Source organism: Gossypium arboreum, chromosome 10, assembly GCF_025698485.1.
Source record: "Gossypium arboreum isolate Shixiya-1 chromosome 10, ASM2569848v2, whole genome shotgun sequence".
Taxonomy (NCBI): Eukaryota; Viridiplantae; Streptophyta; class Magnoliopsida; order Malvales; family Malvaceae; genus Gossypium; species Gossypium arboreum.
This window is the reverse complement of record NC_069079.1, coordinates 18,031,907-18,051,148: the sequence shown is the minus strand read 5'-3', so window position 1 is coordinate 18,051,148 and position 19,242 is coordinate 18,031,907. Positions and strand designations below refer to the sequence as shown.

General features: G+C 34.5%; 1 protein-coding gene across 1 annotated transcript; it reads left to right on the top strand.

Moving 5' to 3' along the window:
• The first annotated feature begins 1,663 nt into the window (after positions 1-1,663).
• LOC108460591 (methylmalonate-semialdehyde dehydrogenase [acylating], mitochondrial-like) lies at positions 1,664-19,142 on the top strand. The gene is made up of 21 exons (XM_017760137.2): positions 1,664-1,926; positions 2,145-2,217; positions 3,037-3,595; positions 3,959-4,053; positions 4,183-4,257; positions 4,340-4,501; positions 4,599-4,677; positions 5,536-5,690; positions 6,006-6,069; positions 6,562-6,641; positions 7,680-7,745; positions 7,934-7,984; positions 8,095-8,246; positions 15,371-15,461; positions 15,683-15,763; positions 16,346-16,423; positions 16,586-16,621; positions 16,716-16,759; positions 17,129-17,207; positions 17,774-17,864; positions 17,953-19,142. The coding sequence occupies exons 3-21, from the start codon at positions 3,061-3,063 to the stop codon at positions 19,008-19,010; spliced, it is 3,072 nt and encodes a 1,023-aa protein (XP_017615626.1). The 5' UTR covers positions 1,664-1,926; positions 2,145-2,217; positions 3,037-3,060; the 3' UTR covers positions 19,011-19,142.
• The last annotated feature ends 100 nt before the right edge of the window (positions 19,143-19,242 follow it).

Here is a 19,242-nt window from a genome sequence, read left to right as displayed (position 1 = left end):
AATCAAGGATTAAATTTATCATTATACCATATTTTTTATTTTCAAAACCTTTTGGTAAAAGTATCAAGGAAGCCCATGTACTTAGGGACATATTGCATTTCGGTCCCTCTATTGAAAGAATAGGCAAATTAGCTTTAAACATTTTGAAACGTGCAAATTAGCTATTTTGTTAAATTTTATCTGTTAAATGATGATTTGGAATGTTAATTTAAATGAATTTGGTCCTTAAACTATAGCTAAAACATCATTTTGATTTTTAAATTTTTCTTAACAATAATTCTTATTTTTTAAAATAATCTTAAAATAAATATAAACTATCAAAATTATTAAAAATATATTTGAAATCATGTTAAAACAAAATCAAACGAAAATTTACATTCAAAGAAGCTCTTTCTGGGGAATCATGGTGTTTTTATTTTTAAAAATTGAGATCTTTTTCAATAATGGGAAACATTTTTATTTTCAATAAAATTCTCAATTTGATTAAATCTATTTAATGCAATGAGAAACTAACATTTCCTGTTGAAGATGTTTTCAAGTGCAATTCTAAAATCACTCATTTCAATAAAAATTATGGTTTTATTATTATTATTGAAATACAATCAAATTAAAAAAAACAACACATCTACAATAAATAAAATATTTTGATTTTGCATCTCTCTTTGGTGATAAACAAGGAGCTCTTTTCATTGCTCCTCCAGCTTTGGAGGCGTGTTAATGGTTTTAGGGTTTTATTTTAAATTAAAATTCCATTTTTATCTTTTATTTCTTCCTAAAAATTTAAAATATTATTTTCTAAAATTTTAAACTCATGGAGTCTTTGTTTAGAATTTATAAATTTATATTAAAATTTAAAACTAAAAATTGTTAAACCCAATAACTTAAAAATTAAACTTTTTAGGTATTAAATGATAAGATCTTCAAATGGAAAAGTTTATAATAGTTAAAGGGATGCGAAAATGAGTAATCAAAATTTTATAACGGTGATTACATACTATCAAAAGATACGAAGGCATAGAAGATGCGAAAATGAGTATTCACTAAAGTAAAAGAAAATAAACATTAAATCTTTTTATGTACTTTTTAGTTGGAAGCATGGGCTACGAAAATGAAACTAAACATTAAAGAAAGTATGAGGAATTTGAAAATGCATAACTAAAACTTTTCAATTTTTCTGGGTTTTTTAATATAGGAAAGAAAGTCTTGTAAAAAAACTGATGGATTCTAGGTTTTGTCTCAAAAGTTTGATAAAATTTTAAATATTTTGAAGAAAAAATTAGATTTTTTTACTTATATTTTGAAATTTTAGAAAATTTTATTTATAATTTTATTTTTCAAAAATATTTGAACATGATTTTAATAATTTATATTTATTTTAAGATTTAAAAAATTAAAATTATTGTGAAGAAAAATTTAAAAATCAAAATGATATTTTAGCTATATTTCAAGGGCTAAATTATTAATTGACCATTTAAATTAACATTCCACGTAATCATTTAACTTAGAATTTACTGGAGGGACTAATTTACATTTTTTGAAATGTATAAGGGCTAATTTACCCATTTCTTACAGGGGCTTTCCTTGTACTTTTACCAAAACCTTTTAATACAGTGCTTAAGCTTGGCCCGAGCTTTATATACCCGGTCCGACCCAAGGAGCGTTTAATGATTTTTTAAGATCAGAACCGTTCAAACCCCTGACGCTGAAAGTGCGCGTGAAAACCAAATTCGTGAAAGTCCACGAACACTGGTTCGGACTTGGGGGAGCTAGTAGCCTAGTATAGGAGGACAGGCGTTCCCCATATTTACCTCTCTCACCGCCCCAATCTAAAAGGCCGAAACCTTCAAATTTTCCCACTTTCCCACTTTCTCTCAGATTATTGGGTTTCCTTATTATCCTCTTTCAGAAAATAGAACAAATAAAAATGTAAGCTCATTTTTAGTGTTCTAATAACTTCTCCAGTCACTGGGTTGCTGCATTTTTTTTATTGTTCATCTCCTTTTTTTTTTATTGTTTGTGTGTGTTTATATTACTTTTCTTTATTAATCAGATCATTCTCCTCATACTTCTCTTATAATTCTTTAGTTTTGCTTCTTCTTCTTCTTCTTTTTTTAAATATAACCTACTCAATTTACTTGTTCTAGATTTTGAGAGGGTTTACAGGGTGCAATCTTTTACTTCCGTGAATACAAATTCCCACAGTGATATTCTCGACAAGTAAGTTACTTTGCATTGTAAATTTGTTTATATTTCTTTTTGTTAATTGAATTCCCATCTTGGATTAAGATATTTGCTTCCTGTGTTGTTAATTTAAACATTTTGGTCTTTGTTTTCCCCCATGTTAATGTGTGATTTAGAGTGAATATTTTGGACTGTTACTTTTCTTATTGGTAGAGTTTGTGAAAGGTTTACGAATTTAGATTTTACAACACAAAGGAAAATCTGTCAAGTGTGATATGATTGTTCTGCTACAATATTGTTTTAGCTCCCTGTCAGAGAAAAAGAATAATCTTGATACATGTTTCCATCAGTGGAAATATATTCTATACACTGAGTTATGGGGCATAGTGTATTGGACAAGTGAAATGGCAGAACTCATTTCACCTTGTGATATTTCATTGCCAAATATTTGAGCTGAAAACGTATAAAATTGGCTTTTCAAAAGAATTTCCCTCCCTCCTAAAGTTTCGTGCTAGCTCTGATGTCTGGAACATAAATTTTTAAAGGTTGGACTTTGTTGTTGCCGCTACGTCAAATGAACATCTTACTGTATTATGCATGTTTCGAAGTACTTATATGTAATATTGGATTCAATATGAATAGATTGGCCAAAAGTCTTAACCAGGAGGTAAGATTGGACAGAAAAGTGGATACCTGAGTTTTTCCTGTTACCACATAGTTGAAGAAAGAAGGGAAAAGGAACTCTGTATTCTTATCTTTCATAAAAAGAAATTTAAAGAGTCTTGATAGCTTCTGTGTTTTCGTGCACTACTTGCCACCTAAATTCTTGACCTTTTGCTTGTAACTGTTTTTCAGGGGTTTTCCTTCCTGCCACTGGGCATGGACGCTCAAAGTCAGGCGGCTTTTAGTGGACAGAAAAATATGCTTCCTCCACCTCCTGGAATATTTCAAGATCGTGAGGAGCTCATTAAACATGTGCGGGACTTTGGGGCTAGCCAAGGATATGTAGTGACTATTAAGAAGTCAAGGAAAGACAGAAGAGTCATCCTTGGATGTGACAGAGGAGGCATTTATCGCAATAGGCGTAAGATTGATGAAAGTAAACGCAAAAGGAAAGCATGCTCAAGACTTATAAACTGTCCTTTTGAGGCTATAGGAAAAAAGGAAGATGATTCCTGGGTTCTCACCATTAAAAATGGGGAGCATAACCATGAGCCTTTAAAAGATATGTCAGAGCATCCTTATAGTCGTCGTTTTACCGAGGAAGAAATTAGGCAAATCAAATTAATGACTGAAGCTGGTATAAAACCACGCCAAGTGCTCAAGGCTCTGAAACAAACTAATCCAGAGTTGCAGTCAACTCCAAGGCATTTGTACAACCTTAAAGCCAAGATTCGTCAAGGAAATTTATCAGGTTAGTCTCCCATTGTTATTTTTACTTTTTTGTATTTAAAGTAGAGATTTTACTTTAACCTGGCCTCTCGAATTCTGTTTGTTCATAGCTGGTTGGTATTGATTACTTTGCAATTTATCATCCAATTGTCAGATATTACTAGGCAGGTTTGCAATCAATATTGACCCAGCTATTATAAATCTATTATAAACTGCAGTTTACCCTAGGTGGGAGCATGTCCTATCATAAATTTCATTCCATAGGGACTAGTAAGGTTTTAAATGATAAATCTATTTCTGCTCCCCTCTCAGAGAATATACTTCTGAAATGAGTGTACATTTCATTTCTTGAGATTTTCTTCATAGTATGAGTGTTTTCTTGCAGAGAAAAATTTTAAATCATGGAGGCCTAACAGATCTGTTCCTGTAAACTCTAATGGCAGTTCCACTGGAGAGTTGTTAAAGCAAAACAACCAACTGGTGAGTTTTGATGTGACTTTTTTGATTTCTTGTTCTCTGTATATTTTAGCATGTGTACATTTGTGTTTCTATGTTTGTGGTGATGTGCTCATATCTGTCCTCTATGATCATTCTGCTATCTGTCTACAGGTAAAAGTTCCTAATTTTATTGGAGGGAAATTTGTGGATTCACTAGGGTCCATGGTCATTGACGTAATAAACCCTGTAAGTGGATGAGCTAACTTTGTTATTTGCTCTTTCTCACCCTTTTTGATGCATTTTTTTATATCAAAGACGTTTTAATTAGGCAACACAAGAGGTTATTTGTCAAGTTCCTTCAACTACCTATGAAGAGTTTAAAGATGCAGTTAATGCAGCCAAGCAAGCTTTTCCCTCTTGGAAGAATACTCCAGTTACAGCTCGCCAGCGCATCATGTTCAAGCTCCAGGAGCTCATCCATAGAAATATTGTAGGGATTACTGAATCTGTTGTTATTCATTAATTTATTTTTTGAACATAGTTTATTTTCATATTCAAAATCTTTGGTTATTCTCTTCCATCCACAGGATAAGCTCGCAATGAATATTACAACGGAACAGGGCAGGACATTAAAGTGTGCCCATGGTGATGTGCTGCGCGGTTTAGGTAGTCATTGCTGATACTCTATTGACTTTGTCCCATCATTTTAAGAGATTGTTACAACCAGTATTAGGCCATTAATGACGTAATATTAGGATTTTAAAGATTCAAATAGATTTGTTATTATCTTTTATCCTGGTTTTGAATTATGGTTTTATATTATTTTTATTTTAATTGTAATCATCTATCTTTACCTCTGTAAATAAATGTTTCTATTAATAAATCAAGTGGAGCCATTTCATAAGTCTCCTTTTACTTCAATATGGTATCTAAGCGCATATCCTTGGATTTTCATATAGCTCCAACTATTTACTTTTTCGGTTGAAACAATGCCAACTCTTGCTCACCAAAGCCAACCAATTGGCTTTCTTAGTTACCAGCCAATTATTGGCTCATATCTACTAGCTCTAAATGGCGAGTTTCATGCTCACAATACATCACAATTTGCATAATGTCCAAAATCACAATATTCCCAATTTAGTTCTTTGCTGCCATAACTCATAAGAGCCCAGCTTCATAGTGTTCTCAGTGGAAACTCCATCTTTTTCCCATAAGTTTTTGCATTTTTTTTGTCATTATTAATCAAAGATTGATGGCTGGTAAGATTGCTGCTCTACCGACCATCAATCTTGTGGGAGTATAATAATGTAATCTTAGGATTTGAAAGATTCAAACACATTTGTTATTATCTTTTATCCTAGTTTTAAATTGTTGTTTTATCTTATTTCTATTTAAATGTAATCATCTATCTTTACCTTTATAAATAGAGGTTTCTATTAATAAATTAAGTGGAGCCATTTCATAAACCTCCCTTACTTAAATAGCCAGTAGATTTTATTTCATTCTTTTTTCTTTTGGTTGTAGAGATTGTTGAACATGCTTGTGGAGTGGCAACTCTTCAAATGGGAGAATTTGTGCCAAATGCTTCTAATGGAATTGATACATTCTGCATTAGAGAACCACTTGGTGTTTGTGCTGGGATATGTCCTTCTAACTTTCATGCAATGATCCCTTTGTGGGTATGTTTGGTTGCTACTTGTTTCCTTTTTTGAGCTTTGGTTCTTCATCCTGTCTAGATATCTGCTTCTGAACATTGACATGCTTCCTCTTTTTGTGTTCATATTTGCTTGGTTATGTTAAGCATTTCATTGTTCTTTAGCATTCCATGATAGAGTGATTCAGAGTCTGAGATGGGGCTGATTTGATGGTTCTCCACTGGCCTCTTCTTTATGTGCAGTGTAGCTTGTCTACTTAAGCTCTTTGTATTCCCATCATGTAACTTGCTTTGTGCCTCTCATTGTTTCCTTGTTATGACATTTTTATATCTTTTGTAGATGTTTCCTATTGCAGTTACTTGTGGGAATACATTTGTTCTTAAGCCATGTGAGAAAAATCCAGGTGAACCTTTTCTATCTAGTCTGTTTTATTTTTATTTTAAATGGGGCCGTGGCTGTTGAAACTTAATTTTCTGACACAGTACTGAACAAATGAAGCAACCATCCCTTTGTGTTGGCCAAAACTAGATTTAAGTTAATCAGGTAGTTAAGTTCTGTGATCAGAGTAATATCTTAGGGTTCCATCTTTTGTTAAGGTTGAAGGTTTCTTCAAGTATTTACATATCAAGTGAACAAGTAAAATCTGCATTCTTACCCTTTTTATTTTTTCATTTTATCAGATATTAACATTCAAGCAGAATGTCAATGAAATATTGACAAGATGTACTCCTTAAAAATGGAAAACAGAGAAGAAAGAATTGTGTACATATAGTAATGATTGGACCATGTATAATCACCTCTAATCTTGTCAAATACATTTACCATGGACATCAATCTTTCTTGCTTTTCTTAAGTGTGTTAATGATGTCAAAACCATTTTCTTTTCCTCCTCCAGGGGCTTCAACAATCCTGGCAGCACTAGTAAAGGAGGCTGGTTTACCTGATGGTGTCCTAAATATTGTTCATGGAACCGATGTATGCTTTCCTTCCTAGGAGCCTTCTATTTTTTGGTTGTTAAAACTTACCATTGTAAACATTTGAGAGAAGTGAATTGGACATTTAATTATTATTACATATATGTTGCAAGAGATAGTTTAGCTTCCTTGGGTAGTCATTCTGGTTGAATACTTGAATTAGGCTTTGCGATAAGGCCAAGTGTATGGCATTTACATGTGTACTCTTCTGGATGGCAATTACACATACAGAAATTTGTAGTTCTATTTCAGGAGATAGTGCTGAGTTGGGTACTTTTAAGAGAAAAAGTAGTAGAAAAGATTTCCTTCATATTCATCTTCTAAATACCTTACTGGTTCCAGTACTTATGATGGGCCACTATCCTGTGCTTTATTTCTGTCTACTTAGCATTTTTCCTCATCCTGTTTTCAGCTAACAAGCAGCTCCTGTATCTTTTGAAGCGCAAGCCAATAATTGGATGAAGAATGAGAAGTTAAACTTTGTGTTCAAGTCATTTAGTTTTTGATCTATATTGATCTAAGTTGCATCACTTATTTGAGTGTAGGTAGCTTGTGGAAGGGGCTTTTCTGTAGGTCTAGTAGGTGGTAATCATTCATTGCCCTTTCTGTGTGCCATAGGCTTGCAGGAAGTTGCCAGGTTTAACTTTGGTTGTCACTTAACTCTCATCAACCTCATTCCCTAGGTAGTGTTATCCTTTTAAGCTGATATGCTTTAGCTTTGTCATGTTGCGTGTGCAAGTTTAAGTGCATCATTATCTCTGTTAAACATAATTCAAGTATGGCAACTGGTTACGATTTCAAATCATATATCCCAAGAGTTCCCGGCAGCCTCTCCTACCTCAAATGGGATTTTCTTGAAAGAGATCAGAGTAGAGTGCAAGACCCAGTTCCATCTCTACCTGAGAAACTTTGTTAACATAATCTTTTCATTCTATTTTCCCTAGCTTCTATCATCCTTTTTTCTTACTCTACTGGTGAAACTTCCAGTTATGTTTTTAATTTTTCTCTGACTGGATTTCTGGTTTCTGTATATACGCAGGATATTGTCAATTATATCTGTGATGATGAGGATATAAAAGCTATATCAGTTGTTGGTTCTAACACGGTAAGTTATATAAGCAATACAGAGCCATCTAAACAATTATTTTGAGGTGAAACACTTTAGGGTTTAACTTATGGTACAACTTCCAATCTCTATGCTCACCCCCAAACGAAAGATGAAAGAAAAATTCAATTACTGTGGCATCAATCTGTTTATTGATTTATTATACTTCATTTTTCTTCTATGTCTAGGCTGGCATACATATATATGCTAGGGCTGCTGCTGCAGGGAAACGTATTCAGGTAGATTCTCTCCATCTTGCCCTCTATGTTCCTATTTTTGCTAGACTTTATTGAAAGGATAAAATTTGCATGAAGTTAGCAGTTAACTGGTTCTTCTTTTGACTTTCTAGTCCTCTATAGGTGGTAAGAATCATGCGATTATAATGTCTGATGCAAGCATAGATGCTACATTGAATGCTCTAGTTGCTGAGGGATTTGGTGCTACCGGGCAGAGATGCATGGGTCTAAGTACAGCTGTTTTTGTTGGAGGTTCAATGCCATGGTATTATGATTTCTTTACCTGGAACATTTGCTTTTCCAAGCTACTAAATTGAGTATAGCTTGACTGATTAGCTTGAGATCTGGTTGCATTAAGTTTGTACTTCTTATTATTTGGATGCCTAATTGCAGCTCAGTTGTCAATTTCGATTGCTTAAGTTTGTCCTTAAGTTGTTTTAGTAGATCAATGTTATGCGAGATCCCTAAGAAATTCTCATCTGAAGTTTTTCTTTTTATGGACATACAGGAGTCACAACCTACAATGGATGTGAATACAATTTGCTTGATATTATCCATTTTGTTGCTTCAAGAATTCCTCTTTTAAGTTTATTGAACACTTTTATGGTTTTTTTTTTTTTTTTGATAGTTGGGGGTGGGGATAGGGTTGCTTGGGATTGAACCCAAGCTCTTATCCCTACAACGTAATACTCTTGCCACTAGGCCAAGAGGTTGTTGGCAACACTTTTATAGGTCTTGGTAAAGAAAGAGTTGGTTGATTGATTATAGCAGATGATTAAGTTGATATAAGTGACCCCCTTTTTTCTTTTTCTATATTTAAGTTCTTGTACACTCCTTTAGTCCTACATGCCAGCTAGACAATTGATTAATCGGCCTTGCACATGGCCAAAAGCATGGAAGAACCATGCCAGCTAAAGACTTATTAAACAATAGTGGATATACAGTTTAATTTGCAAGACACCAGGTGAAGAATTAATGGAAAGGGTGAAGTTCTAGGGTTTGAATGTGAGACCTATGCTCTCATACTGTATTAAAAAGATTGTAGTAACTAATTATCCCTACATTTTTAGGAAATATGAAAGGATTGAACTTCTACATTGATGTCTTAAAGGGTTTTGTGTTATGTTTATGGGCTATGGATTGAGTCATTAGGTGACCCACTGGGAAACCTATTTCAATTGATAAAGCCTTACTTTTGTAGCAATTCCTTACTCAAGAAGAATCTATGATTAACCTTTACAAACTGGAATTATTTTTGTCTTATTTTATCAGTAAGAATTGTCCCTTCAAATAGTGGGTATATAGGATTTTATTCTTGTAAAATAAGAAACTAAAATTAAGGACTTTTAGTTGCAATAAAATACTTGCTAAATAATTTACTCTAATTAGGATTATTAGTAAAATGAACTTATTTATCTTCTTTCCATTTTGATGCCTTTGACTTATTATCTTGCTCAAAGGAAACCATGACATCACTCCTCTCTTGGAAAAGAGCTTGTCTGCAAGCTCGGGATTGTTTAGTTCACGCTTTTTTGGGCCTGTTATCACATGTAAGGATATTTTAGGTACCCTACTCTCGTCTTGGTTCTGTACCACTTCGCTAGGATCTTTTATCTTCAACCAAAAAATATATATATTTTTTACATTGGTGCTTGAATAAGTATGGTTTGTACAATTTTAGCAAAGTCCCTAGACTTTTCGTTCTGCCATCACTGCACAAGTAAACTTTTTAACAAAAGGAGGGTTCGCACTAATCAGACTTGAAGCTACTACTGTCACCTGTCATGCCCAAAGTTGTTTTTAGCGATCGAAGAGGAAATTGTCACAGCCATGTTGGTGCCTTTAGTATTCAAGCCTGTGTTTGTCAGGGTTCTTTTAGCATGCTTGTCACACTTGCTAGCTATTGCTTCTTTTCAAAGGCCTATGCCAAATTCATTGCTTGAACAAGATTTGGGTGATTTTGCATCTTAGCTTCAAGCCTAACTAAATCCGTTAATCCTGCAGTAAACAAGTTGACATGTTGGTCCACTCCACAATGAAAGTTTCCAAGAGAGCTTTTAATAAAATTGTTCTATTATTATTAACTAAAAAACTGAACTTAAATAGAGAAAACAGTCCTAATCCTAATTGGAAAATAGTTCGCTTATTCTAACAAACTACTAAAACATAAGGGAAAATAGTTCCCTTATTCTAATAAACAACTAAAAGATAAAATAAAAATATTCCTAGAATATGAATAAAATTTATCTACCTAAATAAATTTAAAATATATACATATTTCAACGCCCTCCCTCAAGTTGGTGCATATATATCAATCATGCCCAACTTGCTTACAAGAAAATCAAAGCTTGTTTTAGAAAGTCCTTTGATGAGTATGTCAGCAGTCTGTTGTTTTAAAGGAACAAACGGCATGCACACTTGGCCTTCTTCAACCTTCTCCTTGATAAAGTGTCTATCAATCTCAACATGTTTAGTTTTGTCATGTTGGACTGGGTTGTGAGCAATACTAATGGCAGCTTTGCTATCACAGTACAACTTCATTGGTGAAGTTATTGGTTTCCTCAACTCTTCCATAATTCTTTTAACCACATCATTTCACAAATGCCTTGAGCCATTGATCTAAACTCACCTGACTACTTCTTGCTACAACACTTTGTTTTTGCTTCGCCAAGTCACAAGGTTTCCCCAAACAAATGTACAGTATCCTGATGTAGATCTTCTATCTATTATTGAGCTTGCCCAATCTGCATCTGTATAAGCTTCAATTCCTTTTTGTTCGGATTTCTTGAAGAATAAGCCCTTTCCAAGTGAACTCTTCAAGTATCTTAGAATTTGAAACACTGCTTCTTCATGTTCCTCTATTGGAGAGTGCATAAATTGACTCATTAAGCTCACTACAAAAGCTATATCTGGCCTTGTATGTGATAGGTAAATTAACTTACCAACTAATCTTTGGTACTGCCCTTTATCAACTAATCGACCTTCTTTATTTCCGAATTTTACATTTGGATCAATTAGTGTGTCAGCTGGGTGGCAACCATTCATCCCAGCCTCTTTTAAAAGATCAATCACATATTTTCTCTGAGAGACCACAAGACCCTTCTTTGATCGAGCAACTTCCATTTCAAGAAAGTATTTCAAAGGACCCAGGTCTTTGATCTCAAATCTTTAATCTCAAACTCCAATGCTAGATGCTCCTTGAGACGCCTTATTTCATCCATATCATCTCCTGTAAGAATGATATCATCGGCATAAACTATAATAACTGCTATTATACCTTTTTGTGAATGTCCATAGAACATTGTGTTATTAGGTTGCCCTTGTGAGTAACCTTGTTTTTAACAAATTGAGTGAACCGTTCAAATCAAGCTTGAGGAGACTGCTTTAGACCATACAAAGATTTCTTGATTTTACATTCTCGAGTTCTAAATTTTTCTTCAAAACCTGGAGGAGGATCCATGTAAACTTCTTCTTCAAGTTTCCCATTTAGGAAAGCATTTTTCACATCTAGCTGCTGTAAAGACCAATCAAGATTAACAGCAATTGATAAAAAAAGTCTTAACGGAATTTAATTTGGCTACTGGAGCAAATGTTTTAAGATAATCTATCCCGTATGTTTGAGTGTACCCCTTAGCCACCAACCAGGCTTTGTATCTATCTAAAGATCCATCTGATTTGAATTTGGTTGTGAACACCCATTTACAGCCCACTGTTTTTTTTTTCTACAGGTAATTCCATTGTTTGCTATATATCTGTTTTTTCAAGAGCGTGCATCTCCTCTAAATTAGCCTCCTTCCGCTCAGGAACCTGTAAAGCATCTTTCACATTTTTGGGTATTTTTACAGTATCGAGACACGAAACAAAGGTTGAGAATGTCTAAGACAAGGTTTTATAAGATACAAAGTTAGACATAGGATATTTGACAATATTTCTAACACCTTTTCTTTTGGCAATTAGAATATCTAAATCAGAAAATTCGTTGGCTGGATTATGAGCTTTACCTGAACTTTTTACAGGATCTTGCGGGTCGGGTTCTTGGTGATGAATCTGGTGGATTCCACTTTCTTGATTTCGATTTCTTTTTGAGTAAACAAGTAACTCCTTTGTTTGTTCTTTATTTTCATGATCAGACTCTACACCTTCATACTCCTTTTCATTAACATTAACATCATTAATTTCTGTGTTAATCATAAATTCGCCTTCCTTATTATTAGAATCCCTATGTTGTATATTCCTAGTCTTTTCTTGATCAATTATAGAATCTTCCTTAGAATTATTCCCTCCCTGAAGATTAGAGTCAAAATAAGATTATGTTTCAACAAATATGACATCCATGGTAACAATAATCTTCCTATCAATTGGATCATAACATTTGTAACCCTTTTTATTAGAAGTATAGCCAACAAAGACACATTTTTTTGCTCTAGTATCTAGTTTACCTTGGTTGTGAAGATGAACAAAAACACTACACCCAAAAATTTGGAGGGATAAATCTGTGATCAATTTAGAGTTAGAAAAGTTATCTTTAAAGAGACGAAAAGGAGTTCTATAGTTTAGAGTTTTACTGGGCATTCTATTAATAAGATATGTAGCTATTAACAAGGCTTCGCCCCAAAAATAATGTGGTACCTGACTAGTGAACATCAAGGCTCTAGTTACCTCCAAAAGATGTTAGTTTTTTCTTTCTGCAATCCCATTTTGTTGTGGTGTATTTGTACAAGAACTTTGGTGGACTATTCCATGTTTGGTTAAGAAAACACCTAATTGGTCGCTAAAAATTCTCCACCATTCTCAGTCCAAAATACTTCTATTTTCACACCAAATTCTGTTTCCACCATAGCATAAAAAGACTGAAACACATTTTTAACTTCAGACTTATCTTTTAATAAAAACACCCAACAAATTCGAGTATAATCATCAATAAATGTGACAAACCAGCGTTTTCCTGAAAAAGTTGAGACTCTTGAAGGTCCCCAAACATCACTATTAATTAACGAAAAAGGTTTGGAGGCTTTATACTTTTGAGGTGGAAAGAATGACCGATGATGTTTAGCCAATTCACAATGATATGAAGAAGGACTTTTATTTTTAAATAGATTAGGTAACAAATATCTTAAATAGTAAAAATTAGGATGTCCAAGCCTATAATGCCAAATCATAACCTTATCAAAATCATAAATAGAATTTAAACATAAAGTAGTTGTTGGTTGACTTAGATGATCGTCTTCAAGAAAGTAAATTTCATCAAATTCTTTAGCTTTGCCAATCATCCTACCCGAGACCATATCCTGAAACTTACACATAGAGGAGTCAAATATAACATGACAATTTGAGGACTGGCAAATGTAAAACATCATGTAAAACCAAGGAAGATGAAATTTTAATGCCTTTCCCGGCTATTTCCGAGAAGGACCCATCTGCTACTTTGATCTTTTTGTTTCCCGCGCAATGTGTGTAAGTTGAAAAAAGAATGACTACTAGTCATGTGATCACTAACTCCAGAATCAACGATCCACGTGTTTGTTTTATAAGGCTTGACACTGAAAAAAAACAGAAAAATCAGTACCTGATTGGGCAAAAAAGGAAGAAGGATTATTGGATGAGCTAGGAATAGAAGAATTCATCCGAAATTGTGGTGATTGAAAAAACTTGTGTAGATGCTCTAATTGTTCCTTAGTGAATGGAGACCCTTCCAGAGAACTTTGGCCCTCATAATTTCCATTAGTTGTTTGGAAAGCTCTGCTATCCTCTGGTTGTGAACCACGACCATTGCCACTCTTTTTCCTTCCATTTGTCGGTTTCCCATGGAGCTTCCAACACGTTTCTCGAGTGTGCCAATATTTTTTGCAGTGATCGCACCAAGGTTTAACCATGATGTTACTAGAGATTTTAATAAAATTGTTCTATTATTATTAACTAAAGAATTGAACTTAAATAGAGAAAACAGTCATAATCCTAATTGGGAAAATAGTTCCCTTATTCTAATAAACTACTAAAAGATAAAATAAAAATATTCCTAGAATACGAATAAAATTTATCTACCTAAATAAATTTAAAATATATACATATTTCAACACACTATTCTAACTCGTGCCAACAGCACTTGAAGTTAATGTCGATACTCGACCGTTCTAGTTTGTTTCAAGTTAACTAGTTCACTTAAAGGGTTACTGTGCAGTGGTGGGCCAAACCTCAAAGTGCAGCATTCCTTATATCTCCCATATGAGATCCGTTTCCTCCTGGTTCATTTGATGGTACCATAATTGCGCCTCACCCAACATGTGAAAAGTCGCAAACATACCTTTTCTATTTCCACTATCCACTGATTGGAAAAGAATTTCTTGCATCGGTGTAGCCAAATTAACAGATTCTCCTACCCATCAAAGGTTGGAAAATTAAGCTTTATTTAGCGTGATAACACTCCAGATCCTATTGGCATTCAATTGAATGTTCTGTAATGGTTACTGCTGCCCATACTCCAGCGGACGGTTTTTTTCTCCCTGCAATTCTAGTTGAAATCAGCAAGAAGTTCCTACAATTGTAGCAACAGTAGTTGCAACTGATTTCCCATTTTTTTCCCTGATTTGTGTGACACTTGTTGCCATTTGTGATTCAGCTTCTACCATTGTTGTTTCGTATTTGGCTTTGATACCAATTTGTTATGTTCATGGGCTATGGATTGAGTGACCGTGCATCTCTCGGGAAAACTTGCTTCGATTGATAAAGCCTCACCCTTGTAATAATTCCTACCCCGTGAAGAACCTAGGATTAATAATATATGGAACTCATCAAAGGAAGCTCGCTAGGAAAAGAGTCTTAAACCTCTATAACTTGTAATAAATTGTCTTATTTTATTACTAGCAATTGTCCCCTTAAATTGAGTTTACATAGGGTTTTATTCTTGGAGAATAAGAAACTAAATTTAGGACTTTTAATTGCAATAAAATACATGCTAAATAAATTATTCTAATTAGGAGTGTTACTAAAATAAACTTATTTGTCTTCTTTCCATTTTTGGCACCTTTGACTTCTTGTCTTGCCCACAAAGGAAACTTTTAACATTTTTCTTCAGAAACCTAGCTAGAGCTTCTATGGTAATAAACCTGGACAATAGATGTATGTGTTCGTTATATCTTAAAAGTCTTCCAAAAATTTATCTTTTGAAAAATAAACTTGTATGTAAGCAGAGTCATCTTCTTGTGAGGTGAACAATTCTATGCAGCACTTTTCCTTAAAATATAACTGTCTTTTCCTCCAGTCTATGGTTTAACACTCTTGGAATTAATTTTTTGTTGATAAGTAGAAATGTATGATAGTTTCTTTAATGAAATAAAACCTAATTGATGCAAATAAGATATATCAACTTGAGTGTTCTCCTGACATGCTCAGGGAAGAAGAACTTAAGCTGCGTGCCAAAGCACTTAAAGTGAATGTAGGATCAGATCCTGGCGCAGATGTTGGTCCAGTGATCAGTAAAGAGGTAAAAGACCTAGCTTCAAGACTTTTCAAATTCAATCTGCATTCTCAGAGTGGACTGAAGTTTTTGGCTGACTTCTCTTTTAAATAAAAATTTATATGGAAGTCAGAACATGCTTCAGCTGATTACTTTTGCATCTTTCTTGTATCATGCATACTTTAGATGCCACAATTATTGTTGATCTTGTCTCTACTTTTATGTCCGTTTTCTTATTGATCTTGCAGGTAAAGGATAAGATAGACAGATTAGTTCAATGCAGTGTTGATGCTGGTGCTAGGCTGCTTCTTGATGGGAGAAATATTGTGGTATTCATTCACTCCAGTCCTTTTCTAAGGCAATTATACTATCTTTTGGAATACTAACATTAGTCAAATGCCATCATTCTGCTTTATATGCTTGCTTTTAGGGTTAGGTCTGCTTTGTTAGATTCTCAATAAACTGCAGTGTGCTGTTGCCGATCAACTAGTGACTTGAATACAACATCCATAATTAGAAACAACTTAGAATAACTGCTCATATGCCATCCTGGTCCATGTAGCAATTATGTAACCAATACCGCTAGAAGTTTGTGTATGAAGCTAAGACTTGTCAGCTTCCCTTCTGTTGATTAATTAGTGTACTTCAAGTTTTATCTTTATTTAGATATTGCTACTGCTTTCAGACCACTTCTTGTTTTTTGTTATTTTGTGCTTGTTTTCCTATCTGATAGTTCCCAGCTTCTATTTTTCCTGATTTTTTCTTATAGTTCTTCTAATTGAAATATATTTATATGGAGATCCTGGACTTTGATTTAACTGGTTTCTACAGTTATTTGTTTCTTTCTCTGTTTCTAGGGATCTGGCTTCTTTAGAATCTAACTTGAAATTTTCTTGACTCTAATGTTGCAGGTTCCTGGATATGAGAATGGGAATTTTATTGGTCCTACTATAATATGTGATGTTGCATCCAATATGGAGTGCTGCAAGGTATTCTTTTTTTTTTTTTTTTTGGTTTTGTTATTGTGTGTGTGCTTCCCATCCTTACATTCTTGTGATGAATGAACTCCAACTGTTTATGATTATCAGTGGATGAAGAATTAACTCAAAGACCTTGGTATGTTCTTGACTACACTATCTTGTGTTGAGCAGGAAGAAATTTTTGGACCAGTTCTCCTTTGTATGCAGGTATTGTCATATGCTTTTACTTCAACTTTAGTACTAAATATGTGGAATTGGTTGCTGTTTAGCTAACAGCTTTCATTTCTTCTACAACCAACAGGCCAACAACCTAGAAGAGGCCATAACCATTGTAAACAGAAACAAGTACATAACTCTAAGTCTCTTTATCTCGTTTACGCCTTTGAATTTTCTATATCAATCTGTCATTGCATCTTTCTACTAGGACATGATCAATCCAGGTTGCAATGGGGTATGTATATGGTGGAAATTACACTGGCTTCGTAAATTCATTGACATATATATATGTGCGTATATAGATTATGATTACCTTTTAATTTTGACAAACTTGAGACATTCATGCACTTTTGGCGACCTACTGACAGGCATGTACATCTGGCTGATGTTAATTAAGGAGCAATATATGCATTTTCTCGTAGATAATGAAATTCACATCTAAAGTTCTCATGACTCGTTCATCTCCAACTTTTTATTCACATTTGGCTATTTTCATAGGTCTGTGAATGGAGCCTCTATATTCACATCATCTGGCTATGCTGCAAGGAAGTTTCAGAATGAAATCTTGTCTGGGCTGGTTAGTAGATCCTTTTGTTTGACATTGCAAAACAACGGCCTGTTTTTGCTGGTCTATACGCCATAAAGTTCTAACCTTCAGATGTTCGCTAAGGATTTTTTTGTTTAAAGTGCTTTACTAGGGAAAATAGTTGCATGAAGTGGGCTTGCATGCTTGTAACCTTAGAGATGTGTTGTGCTGAGCTCTTTTTGTGGTTCACAAATGTTCATGCCTCCTTTTTACAATGTAACTTTACGGTTCAAATTATGGTCTTGTCATGATTTAAAATCCATCTCTCTTAAAGTTGAGTCTCTTGATTTCTCATTTGTGGTATTCAAGAAAGAAGCTATGTTGATCTGTGTAGAGGGGCACCAGTTGGTCCGAGCTTACTATTATTTTGTTACTAGTATTTTTCCAAGTAATGCGCTTGTTCTGAATGAAAAGTGCTTCACTTTTCTCATAGAGGCTGTGATACTCAAAGAAGCGTTGTAATTATAGTAAAAGACAAATCTTATTTAAGCACTTATCTGATCTATTATGACTATGAACTAATTGTGGTTGTCTAACTCGAAATGTGTATGGCTCAGGTTGGGATCAATGTTCCTGTTCCTATTCCAATGCCTTTTTCCTCTTTTAATGGACCAAAAGCATTTTTGGCCAGAGATAATAATTTTGTTGGTTGGAGCTTCTTTTCCCTTCCTCATGACTGTTAGTTGACTTGTATTCGGAAATTTGATTCTTTGTTTCTCTTGTTCATGAATTACAGGAAAGTCAGGTGTGCATTTTTACACCCAGATCAGAATGGTGGCACAGCAGTGGAGGGATTTACCAAGCGTAGGAGTGTCCTCAGGTTTGCATCTATCGTCTGAGACAGATATGACAAGCCGGGGAGTTTCTTCTGGATTGCATCCATCATCAGAGAGAGATTCACTCTACCATAGAGTTTCACCCGCTCTGTCTCAAGAATCTGAGGGTAACTCACCAAATCACACAATGTTGCTTTCAACTTCAGAGAGGGATTTATCGAACCCAACAATCACCTCTCTGCCTCCAACTGCTGATGGTAAGTTGCCAAATCATGGAGCATCTCTTGTTCTACCTCCAACATCTGAGATGGATATGGAAAACCAAGACATGTCCCGAACTATGTCACAAGGAAGAAAGAGAGATATATCAAGCCAAGGAGTGTCATCAATAACACCCTATCAATCTGAAAGAGTTTATACACAGCAATCACAATGGAAAGAATCTTCGGCACCCACCGAGAGGATTTATATACCCATAACGTCTCATAGGAATAACAATGCAGCTCCAACTGTTCAGAGGTCAGACACTGCAATAGGTTTAACTCAAGAGCGAGCATATATGCCAACATCTCATAAAAATGACGGCCTGGTTCCTGTTTCAAACAGGAACAGAAGCATTTCTCCAGCTTCCGACCAGATATACATGATGGCAACTACTCACCTGAATGACACCATGGGTCAAAGGATTCAGAGAACTGATGCACCTATGTTCCCAACTTCTGAGCGCATATATTTACCTGCAACCCCTCACAGGTCCGACCACATGGGTTCGACCTCTCAAAGGAATGATGTTGCATTACGACCAGGCTCTGAGAGTTTATACATGCCGGCAACATCTCGAAGGAATGATAACATTGCTTCAGCTTCTCACCAGCCCGATTCAATGCCTCAAAATTCTGAGAGCATGTATATGGCTCCTATCGTTCAAAGGATGTATGCTCAAAATACAATAATATCTATGGATGATTATCCTAACCAAGGACCAACTATGACTTTGCCAACCTCACATAGGATATAGGATTTATCTTTGATTCAGTTTAGGTAACTTTGCAGACAAATCAATGTAATAACTAAAGTTTGTGAGATGTTGCATGCATCACATGGATGATTCATGATTTTATTTCATACTAAAAATGAGTTTCAATACAAATTAGTATTTTTCCCCAGTTGCATCTTAGTGTTTGAAATAATATTTTCGTTTTTTTTTGTTCGGCCATTTTTAATAGACCTAAGCAACTTGGGTAATGAAA

Coding starts and splice junctions, on each gene's coding strand:
- LOC108460591 (XM_017760137.2), top strand. CDS start 3,061: ATGGACGCTCAAAGTCAGGCGGCTTTTAGTGGACAGAAAAATATGCTT. Junction 6,642..7,679: donor ATATTGTTCATGGAACCGAT/GTATGCTTTCCT, acceptor GTATATACGCAG/GATATTGTCAATTATATCTG. Junction 16,424..16,585: donor CCAATATGGAGTGCTGCAAG/GTATTCTTTTTT, acceptor TGTGTTGAGCAG/GAAGAAATTTTTGGACCAGT.